The sequence below is a fragment of the Heteronotia binoei genome, chromosome 12, assembly GCF_032191835.1.
Source record: "Heteronotia binoei isolate CCM8104 ecotype False Entrance Well chromosome 12, APGP_CSIRO_Hbin_v1, whole genome shotgun sequence".
NCBI lineage: Eukaryota > Metazoa > Chordata > Lepidosauria > Squamata > Gekkonidae > Heteronotia > Heteronotia binoei.
Genome location: NC_083234.1, coordinates 52,664,422 through 52,679,060, shown reverse-complemented (window position 1 = coordinate 52,679,060; position 14,639 = coordinate 52,664,422). Strand labels below are relative to the sequence as shown.

At 47.1% G+C, this 14,639-nt stretch overlaps 1 protein-coding gene across 12 annotated transcripts in view; it reads right to left on the bottom strand.

The window, feature by feature from the left end:
- DENND1A (DENN domain containing 1A) overlaps window positions 1-14,639 on the bottom strand; it is a 373,611-nt gene that overhangs the window by 133,140 nt on the left and 225,832 nt on the right. For all 12 annotated transcript variants that reach the window (XM_060251436.1, XM_060251437.1, XM_060251442.1 and 9 more), the window contains exon 9: window positions 3,162-3,272. In XM_060251436.1, coding sequence (XP_060107419.1) covers window positions 3,162-3,272 — 111 coding nt within the window. The remainder of the gene's footprint in view (window positions 1-3,161; window positions 3,273-14,639) is intronic.

The window sequence follows — 14,639 nt, the reverse complement described above, 5'->3', positions numbered from 1 at the left end:
TTTGGTCAAATCAATTAATTAAAAATCTAGAGGAAACAAAATAAGGGGAAACAGTTCTGTCCAGCCTGTGAGTGCTCTCCACACTTCCTCACTGTTGGATTTCATGTGCCTGTTAGGAGCAAACAATGCAACTCATAGGACAAACACAAAACAACAGCTTTGTAGAGGTTCAGCAACATTCTTCAATTATCTGTTAAGTGTTAATCGGTCAATCTCTGATCCCAGCAACCAGAAACCTTACTTGACTTTCCCCCACAGGCAGGGTCTATAAACCAGTCGCCTTCTGTACAGCATGAGGAGATACGACATCCACCTCCCCCCCTCCCCGCATCTCCTCATTCCTTTCAATGTCCCCTTAAGCAACCCTGCCAACTGTCCAATATAGGTCAGGGTGTGCCTCTGAGTCAATAAGGAACCAACTACAGATAAGTATGCAGACCACAGAAGATTGTCCAGTAACTTTCTAGGACTTGGCTTCTGTGGAGCACAGTCGGAAGCTAAATAACGTTGCTTCTTCCTACGGCTGCAGCTTGCAGGGAGCCCCCCCCCCCACCAGCTTCAATCCAACACTTCCAGCCTGCCTTAGAAAGACATCACTCCAATCTTTCTTCCTGCATTTAAGAGAAGAAAATACAACAAGAAGAGATTCCCCCCTCCTTCATCCCCCACCTCAACACTGCTCAGAAGCTAAACATGTTTTTAAGTGCCCTGGAAGAAGGAAGGGGAGGGGATAAATAGAAGCCAGTCTGTGAATGAGCTGCTTCATTAAAGGGAGACCTTTGGAGTTTTTAGAAACATCAAACAAGTCCCTGAAGCCCTACTACTTGGAGTCAGCTTTCCCATCCCATTGTTTTGTTGTTTTGCTTTCAGTTCAGGTTCATGCATGAACTGTATGAAGCCCTGAGCAAAGACTCTGTGTAGCATTACATCTCAGCACCTAAAGCTTATCACTTTCTCTACTAACTGGCTTTATTCATTGCCACAACTGGGGAAGGTACAAATCAAATACAAAAGCCACCATGTGAAAAAAAATCTAGTTGTACAGTTGTATTACAAAAAATCATGTATATTTCAAAACAAAGTTTTTATAAATCTGGTACTCTTAATCAGCAGTAATAAACACAAAACTTCAAAGCAACTCTCATACAGTCTAAGAAAATGCTGAAAGTCCAGCTGCAGCTGGGACAGTGGGTTAGTCAGGGCTGGTGCCACGGGTTCTGGCGCCCTAGGCCCCACCCCGGTAGACCTGGGAAGGCGAGGGTGGCGGGGAGGGCATGTCTGCACTCCTCAGAGCCTGGCTTCCCTTGTAAGGGAAGGCAGGTTCTGAGGAGCGCACATGCTGCTGCACTGCCCTGCCGCTCTTGCACATTTTATCCTCTTTGCAGACCCGGGAAGGTGAGAACGGCGGAGTGGCACATGACTACCTGGCCTACTGGGACGCGCTGGGCCTGGGGCTAGATCTTCAAGTCATTTCCAGAACTCTTAATCCAAATCACATTAAGGATGTTATGTTCAGAGACTAAATGTTTATCTGCATACCAATGACTACATAAGAGGTTCCCAGTAGCTGTTTGCAACTTTAGCAACTAACCCAACTGGCTTGCTAGGAGTAATTCCAACAGAACAGTTGTGATTGTGAAATACAATTCCTGGAAACGGCTTGAAGAACTAGCCCACCGTCTCAGCCATTTTGCTACACTGGATTTCAGCATTTTCTTAGACTGTACAAGAGTTGCTTTGAAAATGTGTATATTTATTACTGTTGGTTAAGAAAACAAGATCCACAGAAACTTTGTTTTGAAGTATACAGAATTTTTTATAATACAACTGTATGACTAGATTTTTTTCCGCACAGTTTTCTGTATTTGGTTCGTATCATGTTCAGTTATCATGTCCCTTCAAGAGTGTTGAGTACAACTTGGGAAGGAGCAAAAGAACTGCTCAGAGATGTGTGACAGCAATGGCTTGTTCCTCCAGTTTATCTAGCAAAAGGTGCTGCTCTTTCTTCTTCATTAACTTCAACATGGCTTGTTCCCATTTTCCCCATCACCTGTTTTCTGGGCATAATAATGGCTAAAATCAAGAGTGGACTTTAGGACTACAGAATCGCTCAGATAATAGCAGACAGCAAGGAAACAGAGCTTCAAAAACACCTTTCAAGTATTTAAGTCTGCAGCATTAAGGAGAAAAAAATTTGATTCACCATTTATCTAGGAAAATAAAAAAAAATCAATCAAATATCCATTTACAGAGCAGACCACAAGAAAAACTTAATATTTTCTTTTATTCAGGAAACAAAAAAATCACAAGCTTATTGACTGCTAGAACCTTGAAATACACAGATCTAAACTTTAAACTAAACCAAGCAGTGTGTGTGTGTGTTTGTGTGTGTATATATGTGTGTATGTTGTGTTTTTTAAAGTAATGATGTGGGGCCATTTTTAGAGCTGATGGGCCTTTGAGTGGACTGTGGCTTTCATCTCTCAGGTACTTGATGGACCCTAAGTAGCATTAAGCCTGCATCCTTGTCCAACAAAATTACGAAAAATGCAGCGCTCATGCACAGTATCATCTGCCCTTAGAGTTTATCAAGAGGTCATGAGAAGATCCAGCTGAAAGCATTTACCAATGTTTTTAAAGAAAAAAAATCAGAGCATGAGGGCACAAAACGGGCCGTTGCTAAAGCCACATATGTTATTATAAAGAACCTGCATCGAGAGAGAAAAGTTTGTACTTCAAGTATTTCAGAGGCCAAGAGGTCTCAGCAAAAATCCCTGCATTGCCCCAAATGAGGGAGACTGCTAAGATGACCATTCAATACACACAAACCCCTCAACCAGCACTTGCAACAAGTCAGTTGTGTTGGGGAGGGCAGTCATTGTGGTGCAAAGAGCACCCTGGAGGCAGCAGCAAGAGCCCTAGGCCCTCACTCCCAGTTGGAAGGCACCAACGATAGTACTTTATTTTTATGTAACCTTTCTCAAAGCAGTGCTCATGGGGGATCTCCCATTTTATCCTCACATCAACCCATCAGCATTATACTGACTGGCCTGCAAACCTATTGCACCGCTGTTCCACACTGGCCCTCCCAACACTCCCCCCACCCCAACAACCATCATGTCATTGCACAAACAGAAGCATGTGCCTCCCCATCTACTTACAGTGCTTAGCTTACTACAGCAAATGAGGATACGGCGTTCGTAGAGCATACTAGCGTAGAGGTGCAGCATATTGTTCACATCCACAGCTACAAAATACTCTGTCAGATTTCTCTAGGAAAAGAAGTTAAAGAGAACTTCATTTTTTAAAAGCCAAGCATGTGAGGTAAGCACACCTAGAAGCAACTCTTGCACAAAAACTGCCACAAAAAGCATCACAGCCAACAGGATCTGCAATTAGAATTATTTTCTGGTAGCTATTGCAAGCTGGAGCTAAAAGCCCCATCTGGCCTCTCCTGTAATCCTAGACAGGGAAGGGTTAAGGGGGCTTATGCAAGATGCAACTCCAAAATCATGGAAGGCACTGGCCTACCAAAGAGTGTCAATTTATATCACGAAAGGACCTGGCTGTTAAGGTTTCCAAGAAACTGTAAAAGAAGCAGGTTCATAATATAGTGATCAGGAATGACAGCTGGGTAGTCATGAAGCCAAGCAGAATCACATGCTGGAAAGCTCAGCTGATCTTTTTATACATTGCTGTAAGGTACATGCAACCATGAGTGAGTGCGTTAATAAAAGCACATTTAGGTTCATTTTAAAATTCAAGTGAGACCTTAACTCTTTGGAAAACTAAGTAAACAAGAGCACACATACACACAAATGACAAAGAGCAAACAGAATTTAAAAGCATGGAGAAGCCCATTAGCACTTTTGACAGATCCAAAGATAACTCTTAAAAAACCCCAATACTTGGCCCGAGGAGTTTGCCAAGAAGCTTCCTACTGTGCAGAAATATGTTCCACAGCTTGCAGTCCAAATACAAAAGGAAAGCTACAGACAAAAAATTAAGCCTGAGCTTTGTAGAGATCTGTCGTTTTTTTGTGATTAAAAAAAAAAACTTACATAGAGCAATACACACACACTGGATAATAAACAGGCACGTCTGTACATCAGCATCACTCAGGTCTCATTAAACAGCTTGTGATGAGGTGGCGATCACCACATCCAGGTAGAAAAAGAGAGAACAGATTTTGTCAAAAGCCCCACTCAACTGGCATGTCTTCCTTTCTTTTCCAGGGTTCTTGTCCCATCTGTGCTGATTAGGCAACATGTTTGTCTCTAAACAGAAAGCCATTCAGAAGCTGTCTTTGCTTCATGGCTCAGTGATAGTAAGAATACGGCACATAGAGACAAAACCATAGAGCCAGTCTATGATATTTTTATGTCTTGAGATGGAAAATCCAATTATCGCCATTTGCGATATAAATGAGGCTTGTGCAAGAGATGGAGCACGCTGCAGGAGTTAATTTGTCTCCCATTTTGCCATCTTTAATCCACGGGCAGAAGCAGATACCTGTGTAAGAAAGCTAGGTCCAAAAATGGCAGAAAGGGAACTTAACAGAGCGAAATGCAGAAGAGGACATTACAGTTTAATAGGGATCTGATGAGTTTTCAGGCCTTCATAAAAACTGACGCACAGGACAAGTCTTAGAATTCCTAATAGAGGAACTTCTAGAATAAACCTGCCAGCATTGAGAGATCAAAGACTGCTGGGGCAGGCTTCTGTCCTAGTGCAGCTGGTGAAGGAATTACAAGATTCATATACGGAGGATGATGAACACCTAGAGTGGTACAATAATTGAATAGGAAGAAAGCTAGATCAACTGTGTGAATACAGCAAGGTAGTTCTCCCCTTAGGAGATAGTGAAATGAAGGAGAGTGTGCCCTCAAAAGTGGGATACATCAAGAAGGTATTAACATAACTGATCTAATGTGAGAAAGGGATACAGGAGGGAGACAGCTGAACATGTAAATACTTATGTCCCAACAAAGACCACTCTTTAAGCGCAGGGAATACCCAAAAATGCAGCAAGCAGAACAAGACGGGTAGAGAGTTGGGCGGTTGTGAGAGAAACCAAGTCCTCCTGCATGCTGTAGCAAGTAAATGATCAGTTCTTCAGCAACTTCCTATTTTGGAATTAAGCCCAGTTAACTGCAGTTAAACTTGTACACATCTGGTTTCTAGTCAAGACTGAAGATTAAAGCTGACTGTAGACCTGACCCTTAGCTGAGCATGAAACCAATCTAGCTTCTGATTGTTAAATCAGAAGGAGTGCAGAGAGCTACTTCCAGTGTTGCATCATTTCTCCATGCAGCACCAAGTTTTTTCTCCAGGCCTAGCCATGGCAGAGTAACTTGCAGAAACCAAACACTGGCAAATTGATTTAGTTTCCTTGACCATAAAAGATTTTAGCGCAGAGAATTCACAACCCTGGTTACTGTTGTTAAAACTAAAAATCTACTTTGTACAATTTGTGCACAGAGCGCTGAGGAAAAAGATGGGCTCAGAAAGCAAGGAATGCCAAGATGAAACTGCCAGTATAGTGAAGAATGCGTCAACTAGCCCTGAACTCAACAGGCTTTCCCTCCTCAGCATTTGTTTCGCATTTGTTTCTCTTCACTTCTAGACCCACACTTGCAAAGTTTATGAGGCTATATTTTTCATTACATCCACTACTCTGCTTTTCTTCCCAAAATGTTTTCAGATAACTTCTTAAAGTAACTTCTTTGCACACACCTCAAGAACAATGCTAAGGACACCATTCTGTATTCCCCAACACTCACTCTCTGTCCCTGACTTACCCCAATAATAAACAAAGATGCCTTCGAGTACCTTAAGTCACACCCTTCCCACAGACTGAACATCCTGCTTTTAAAACCCTTTCCAAGTTTTTCTGGCATAAAGCCTTTGGAGTTTTATAATGTCCTTTGATTCACAAGCATTCAGAGTATCTACTGATAAAATGTTATGGGAAGTTGACTCATATATTGAGATTCCAGCCAATATTAGCAGACAGAAACAGGCAGAGGGTAGAGAAAAATTGTTTCTGAAGACAGTGTGTGTGTGTGTGTGTGTGTGATGTGCACACACATGTGCGCATAAACATGTGGTTTTGTGCATAACCATCCATAAGAGCTTCAAAGCTAGAAGCTGAAGAAAACAGGCATTTCTGATCTTGGCATATTACTGTTGCATGCAGTTCACTTTACCCACATGCACATTTAATGCAACAAACTTAAGCACATTTTTTAAAGGTGTATATGGGGGGACAGATTACTAACTTCTATTTTTTTATGGACAACCATGCATCCACGCACACAGGTTTTGCACAGCACACTTTTAGAAAACCTAAATCTCAAAGTTAACGTGCCTTTGGTGGAAAGCATTCCCTAGCTCTAAGCGCAGGTCTTCTTTGGAACTGAGAACAAATTGGAACAGAACTGAAGGCAATGTTGTGATGGAGGGATGTCTTATATCACCCCTTCCATAAGAGGGAACAATCCCTCACAGAAAGACAGATTGTAGGAAAGGTACCTTCTCATGCAATCCAGTCCTGGAGGAGGGAATTACCTATCCTACAACCCATCTTTCTATCGGTTAAAGTTCCAACTTGTACAGCACAATCCAGCTGAATTATGGCTTAATTAGTGGTGTCCAGTGTTCCCTCTAAACTGAGTTAGTGTGAGCTAGCTTACAGCTTTTTAGCCTCTGGCTCACACATTTTTGTCTCAGCTTAGGAAGGATGGCCCCACAGCAAACTAATTTATGCAGTAGCTCACAACTTTACTGCCAATAGCTCACGAAGAAGAATTTTTGCTCACAAGACTCTACAGCTTAGAGGGAGTATTGGTGGTGTCATGTGATCTTCTGCTAGATATTCACAAATTGCCAGCTCATACTCAAAATGAATCAGGAACAGGAGTGGTAAGGGATACAATAAGTCAATGATTCCCCTTTTGAAGTCCTTCCTGAACTCCAAAATGGAGGACTTAGGCTCAAACCATGAGTACTCTTCTTGGTAACACTGTACTGTAAATGATCTGAAGGAGTCCTGTTCTGCTGAAAGGCAAGCAGCCCAGTGACCTCAAGATCAGGATCAGCTCTTGGGAGACTAACAGTGCAATCCTAAGAACACTTTTCTAGGAGTAAGTCCCACTGAGTAGACTACAGCTGGATTCTGAGTAAACCTGCTTGCTTAAGATGATGTATAGGTGGTATATGACTCCGAAAAAACTGGCTAAGATGAGCAAGAAAATGTCGGATAGATGTTGGAAATGTAAAAAACATGAAGGTTCTTTCTTCCATATGTGGTGGACATGTGAAAAAGCGAAAGAATACTGGAAGATGATACAACAAGAAATCTCCAAAATTTTGGGTTATGATTTTAAGAAAATTGCAGAGACGTTTTTGCTTGGATTACAATTAGAAAAATTTCCAAAGGAAGATAGGACTCTAGTTTGGTACCTGCTATCAGCTGCTAGGACACTATATGCGCAGCTTTGGAAGCAAGAAAAGATACCGGAGAAATGGGACTGGACCATGAAAGTTTTATCGTGGTGTGAAATGGACAAACTAACTAGAACACTAAGAGACTATGATTTAGAGATATTCAAAAGGGAGTGGAGGAAATTTAAAGGATATATGGAGGAAGAGTGGAAAGTAAAAAGATATTGGACAATTTTTTAGTAGTAAGAATATATATATTGAATTTTGATCAGTTAGTAGTACCTTTAGTATTGAACTTGAATTTATAACCTCGGGGAAGTCATCATTGGAGGGAGGGGGGATAGAAATGTCATATGGGTTAATACTGAAATAGTGAAGAAATAATTAAGTTGTGTAACCATATGCTATCAATAAATTGTTAAAACTGAGTAAACCTGCTTAGAATTGCTGTGTAAAGAAAACCGAAGGACAAATCCCACTGAATTAGCTGCAGACATGGTGTCTCTGTCCAGAGCATCATCTATTTACATAATGAAGAAACTTCCTTCACCAAAAAAAGGGGGGCCAGTTTCTGGTACTAGGATAGTGGAAGCATAACAAGAGGAATCCTGCCATAGCTTTCATATTACATTATTTATACAGCATCAGCGTGCAGTGTTTCAGACATATACAACTGGACTGTGCCTTCCTTTTCAAGCACCCTACCACTAAGTAACAAGTTGTTGAGGCATCTCCAGATAAACTTTACACACTTCCCACTGATAAAGCCAAAACTGTACACAGTTCCCACTGGTAAGGACAGGTTTCTTACCTGTAACTGGTGATCTTCGAGTGGTCATCTGTGCAATCACACATATGGGTAATCCGCAGGATTGGCCCCGACCTCGGAGAGTTCAAAGCAATCTTGATCGTAGATCTGGCGCGCCTCCCACTTGTCCTGGGAGGAGACAGCTACTGCGCATGCCTGGACAAGGGGGAGGTGCTTAGCCACTCAGTTTCTTCCCGCCGCCGGATAGGTGGAAATAACTGTGCTTACTAGCTTCCAGCAGCGGGGAAGGCTGGGTGGGTCTGTGTGATTGCACAGATGACCACTCGAAGATCACCAGTTACAGGTAAGAAACCTGTCCATCTTCTTCGTGGTCTCTGTGCATTCACACATATGGGTGATTAGCGAGCCATTTCTTCGGAGGTGGGTGCTGGACCTGTAAGAACATGAAGGGTTAGAGCGTAACGTAATGATAGTGGTACTCACAGTGGTTAGTCGAAGATCGATCGTAGCACTGCTTGTCCGAAGGAGGCATCTCGCCGGGCACGGACGTCGAGAGCGTAGTGCGAGGCGAAGGTAGATGTGGAGGACCAGACGGCTGCAGCGCATATGTCCTCTATAGGGATGCCTTTCATGAAGGCAGACGAGGTAGCCACGGCTCTGGTTGAGTGGGCTCGTATATGTTGAGGGATTGGTTGCTTTGCCAGCTGGTAACAGAGTTCGATGGCAGCAACAATCCATTTGGAGAGTCTCTGGGTAGATATTCTGCTGCCCTTATTATGGGTAGCGTAGGTGACAAAGAGTCTAGGGTCTTTACGGATTTGGCGGGTTCTGTCTATGTAGAAGGCTAGGGCTCTCCGTGCATCCAGGTTGTGGAGTGCCCTTTGTCCCGCGTCCGCGGGGTGCTGGAAGAAGGCTGGTATAGTGGACTGTCTTCCTAGGTGAAAGGTAGAGACGACCTTGGGTAGGAAGGTCGGGTCAGGTCGGAGGACCACCGTACTGTTATGAAATATCGTATACGGTGGGTCTGCTCTGAATGCGCAGATGTCACTGGCCCTCTTGCCTGTGGTGAGGGCCGTAAGTAGTGCCGTCTTCCATGACAGCAGGTGTAGTGGGATGGAGGCCATGGGCTCGAAGGGTGGTTTCATGAGTTGGCTCAGGACTAGGGACAGGCTCCAGGTGGGTAGAACTTGTTTGATTGGTGGGTGTAGGCGAATGATGCCCTTGAGGAAAGCTCTGGTCGCGTGGTGAGAGAATACCGTTGTGCCATCGATGCGGGGGTGGAAGGCAGAGATGGCTGCCAGGTGTACCTTCAGGGAAGAATACGACAGACCCGCTCTGGATAGCGTTAAGGTGTAAGTTAGTACCTGAGGTATAGTGGCGAGGTTGGGGTCGAAGTTGTGCTGTGAGGCATAGTGTGAGAAGCGTTTCCACTTAAATAGATAGGATTTCCTAGTAGATGGTTTTCTGGAGTTCACTAGGACCTGACGGACCTCCGGAGGGAAGTCTAGAAACTGATTCTCCAGGCTGTTAATTTGAGCGATGCCGGGTTGTGGTGAAGGACCCTGCCGCCCTGTTGAGAGAGGAGATCCCGTGTTTGAGGGAGCTGGATGAAGGTATTGTTGGACAGGAGCAGCAAGGTCGTAAACCAGGGTTGGCGCGGCCACCATGGAGTTATGAGGATGCAGTTTGTGTGGTCTACCTGAATCTTCTGTAGAACTCTGGTGATAAGTGGAATGGGCGGAAAGAGGTAGTGGAGTGTTCCTTTCCAAGTTTGTATGAAGGCATCCCCCCTGGAGAGGTGGGATGGAGGACCTCTCATGTAGAAGCGGGTGCATTGGGCATTTGACGGTGAAGCAAATACATCTATCTTCGGTTGTCCGAAGATGCTGAATATCTGTCTGATGTATCGGCTGTTGATAGACCACTCGTGGTTGTTGGTGGAGTGGCGGCTCAGGGCGTCTGCCTGGGTGTTCTCGGCCCCTGGTAGGTGTACGGCCGTGAGGAAGATGCCCTGGCTTATGCTCCAGTGCCACAGGGCTAGGGCTCTCTTGCAGAGTCTGACGGAGGCGGTGCCGCCCTGCCTGTTGATGTAAAAGACTGTGGCGATGTTGTCGGAGGTGACCTGGACGTGCTGGTTCCTTAGCGATGGGAGGAAGGACCGCAAAGCCTTGTGCACTGCGATGAGCTCCAGGCAGTTTATGTGGAGAGAGCGTTCGTAGTCTGTCCACTGGCCCTGCACCGTGAGGTCTTCCAAGTGGGCTCCCCATCCCCAGTTGGAGGCATCTGTGGTTACAATCACCGAGGGCGGTGTCTGCTTGAATGGCATGCCCTTGTAGAGGTGATGTTCCTTGGTCCACCATTTGAGGGATGGTACAATGTGTAGTGGAAGGGTGAGCAGTGTGGATTGATGTTGTGTGTGAGGGCGGAAAGTTCTTACGAACCACATTTGGAGGGGACGCATGTGCAGCTTCGCAAACCGCAGAACTGCTGTGGTTGCTGCCATGAGGCCTAACATTCTCTGGAAGGTGAGCGCTGTTTGGGAACGCTGGGCGATGATAGTGTTGGCCAGTGACATTATGGCGAGTGCCCTGTCCTGAGGTAGGAAAGCCGTTTGTGAGAGCGTGGAGATGTCTGCTCCTATGAATTGGATCCTTTGGGTAGGGACTAGTTTGGATTTTGAGAGGTTGACTAGGAGGCCTAAGGTGGCCAGGGTGGAGAGGGTGGTCGAGACGTCCAGTTGTAGTTGCTCCCTGGAATGGGCGACGATCAGCCAGTCGTCTATGTACGGGAAGATTGATATCTGTTGCTGGCGTAATGTGGCTGCTACTACTGCCATGCACTTGGTGAAGACCCTTGGTGCTGTGGAGAGACCGAAGGGAAGGGAGCAGAACTGGAAGTGCTGCTTCCCTATGGCAAACCTGAGGAATCTTCTGTGATGATGGTTGATTGTAATGTGGAAGTAGGCGTCCTGGAGGTCTATGGACGCCATCCATGCTCGTTCTGGGATGAGCGGGAGGATTGCCTGAAGCGTGACCATACGGAATTTCTTGTAGGTTATGTGTAGGTTGAGTTTGCGGAGGTCGAGAATGGGTCGGAGTCCTCCGTCCTTTTTTGGCACCAGGAAGTACCGGGAGTAGAAGCCGGTGCGATGGTATTGGGGTGGGACTGGTTCTATCGCGCCCTTGTCCAGCAGAGACGCGATTTCCGTCTGCAGGGGTGCGGACGGGGGTGTGGTGAGGAACCGGTGGTGCTTTGGAGTGGACGTAAACTCTATTAGGTAGCCTCTTTGAATGATGGCGAGGACCCAGGCGTCGGATGTTATGGTCCTCCAGGCAGTGTAGAATGGTTGTAGTCGTGTTGATGGGTTTGGCTGATGGAGGGAGACTGGACGGCTCGGGGCAGGGAGGTCAGAGAGACGGTTTGGGTGTGGTTGAAGGTTTCTTGGTTGTTTGGCGTCTGTGTTGAAAGGAAGGCTTGGACTGCGGTGGTTTGCGCTTCCATGGTTCCTGTTGTCGTGGGGATCTGTTCCCTTTGTATTGGTTGGACCTCCAGTTCCTTTGTCGATTGGTTTGGGTCAGAGGTTGGGAGACTCCCAGTCGTCTTGCCCTCTTCCTGCCATCGTCTACAGATGTGAGGATGTCATCTGTAGAGGAGCTAAACAGGCCAAGGCCATCAAAGGGCAAATCTTCAACTTTGTATTTGATGTCTGGTTGGAGGGAGGAGGACCTGAGCCACGCGTGTCTGCGGAGTGCTATGGCTGAGGCCAAGGTTCTGGAGGAACACTGTGCAGCGTGACGGGCAGTGTTGATTTGCTGTTTGGTTACTCTGGCCATCTCCTGCAGGGTCGTGGTGGCTGACTTTTGGGATGCCTCGGGCAGGGATGGTACCAATGCGGCGAGGGAGGTGGTCAGGTTGTGGGTGTATGCGGAGAAGCATGCCATGTAGTTGAGGATTTTGGTTGTGGCTGTAGTGAGGGCGTAAATCTTTCTTCCGATGGTGTCGAGTTTTTTGCCCTCCCGTTCTGGTGGTACCGGGTGTCTAGTCTGCTTCGACTTCGAGGACGAATGTACAATGATCGAGTTCGGAGCCGGGTGGGTGAACAGGAACTTGGAATCAGGTGCGTGTATCTTGTACAGCGCTTCAACCCTCTTGGATGTTGGCGGTACCGATGCCGGTTTGTCCCATGCTTCTTTGAGTGTTTCTAGTAGAACGGGGAGCATTGGGAGAGAAGAGCTGGATGGAAGATCCGCGTGGACTAGATCAAAAACGACGTCCGAGACTCTGGGGGCGTCCGTATTGAGCTTTAGATTTAGCGAGCTTGCCATGTTTGCTACCAGGTCGAGGTAGGATCTTGGGCTTTCAGACGGTGATAAGTCTGCTGGCTTGGCTATGTCGGAGTCTGGGGATTGTAGGTCCGAACCCGAAGAGTGGTCGGAGTCGGAGAGTTCCTCCTCGGATCCGTCGTCGGTTCCTTGAGGTAGGTCGGGCTGTGTTGTCTTGGGAGCCGTGTGTAGGGATTCTAGTGGTGACGGGAGCTTCGGTTCGGCGCCGAGGTCCGTAGGGTCGTCATGGTGAAGCGATTCGATCGAAGCAGTTTGGAGTCTGTGTGTGCGATCTCGGTAGCGCGGAGACTCTTGGTAGCTGTGGTAATGGCGATCATGGGATGGTGATCGTCGGTGCCGTCTTCGGTGCCGTGGGGATGGAGACCTAGATCTCAATGGAGAGTAATAGTAGTGTCTCCCCCTGCGGTGGCTGCGAGAGCGCCGGCGGCTGCGGGACCTGGTGCGGCGGCGACTGCGGGACCTGGTGCGGCGGCGGCTGCGGGACCTGGTACGGCGGCGACTGCGGGACCTGGTGTGTCGGCGACTGCGGGACCTGGTGCGTTTGCGACTGTGAGATCGAGGTCTAGTCAGGGGATCTCTCGGGGTCGAGGGTTCTCTGGTGAGCGCGTGGGCGTCTATCGGCTGTGAGAGATCTACGAATTTAGTGGGGTCGAGAGTGTGGGTCCTAACGGATGCGGTAGAGTGCGTATCCAGCAGCTGGTCTGGTGGGGAATTCGGAATGGACGGCGACTTTGATGAGATGCGGATGATTTCCAACGGAGTGATTGACGGTGTTGCCGTCGACTTCGACGTCGGAGTCTTCGGCATCGATCCGGAGGCAGTGGCGGTCGGGTTCGAGGCCTTCGGTTTGGTGGTCGGGTTCGAGGCCGAGTCGAGAGGGCGGGTCTTATGCTTTTTTGAGCTAGTGCTGCCCGTCGGGTCCGAGTGGGCGGAATCGGAGCGGCGACGCTTTTTGGGGTCGTCCGACTTCTTAGAGTGCTTGCCGGTCTTAGGCTTACAGGGAGTCTGTGCCACGGAAGCTGCCGACTGCGCCTCTCCCACGAGGTGTGGGGAAGATGGCGCGGGTTGTTGTTGTCCGCCACGCGGCATGGCCGGTCGGAGTGAGGTTTCCATGAGGTGGCTCTTGAGTCTCGCGGCGCGGTTCTTGCGGGCCTGTTTGCCAAATTGGCTGCAGTGCACGCAGGAGTCTGGACGGTGTGCCTCTCCAAGGCAGAACAAGCAAAGAGAGTGGCCGTCGGACGAGGGGATTTTTGAGGAGCAGCTGGTACAGCGTTTAAAGCTTATCTTGTCCCTTCCTTCCATCCGCCCGGGAGGGGGGGGGGGGAGGGAGGGGGAAAGTCCAGAAAGATAGTAAGAGGAGGCTTTTTTTTTTTTTTTTTTTTTTATACGATACCAGGAGAAGTAGAAGATGAAGAATTGAAGCGAAGAGAAGGTAGTTGTTGGAGATTGCAATGAAGAAGTTGGAGATCAACGAGGAAGGTGCGATCCGGTCGGCGGTAAGGAAGAAACTGAGTGGCTAAGCACCTCCCCCTTGTCCAGGCATGCGCAGTAGCTGTCTCCTCCCAGGACAAGTGGGAGGCGCGCCAGATCTACGATCAAGATTGCTTTGAACTCTCCGAGGTCGGGGCCAATCCTGCGGATTACCCATATGTGTGAATGCACAGAGACCACGAAGAAGATCTAAGAGCTTGATATTATGAGTTGGAAGCTTCATTATGCTGCAGCTCACTTACTGTACACTTCCAGTTAATATCTGCATGTCTCATAACCTGAATATCCCAAGGCAAGGATCCTACCTTTGATCACCACCAGAAACTAATCCTAACCCTATTTACTTAAGTATTTCAAGCTGAAGCCTTCAACCTAACAACAAGGCATGGCTCCATAGCTTGACTACTGAAATTTCTTCCTCTCTGGTCTTTGAACAGAATAAGGTACTTCAACAAATTGCAATTGTTTCTTGCCTACAAAGCAGGGTTATAAACAAGGAGTAAACCTAGATTTTGAATCCTGGCTGAAAGCAAGAAACAAAAGCACAAACTGTGGTTTGCTTACGATGTCTGAATGCAGCCAAGGGCACC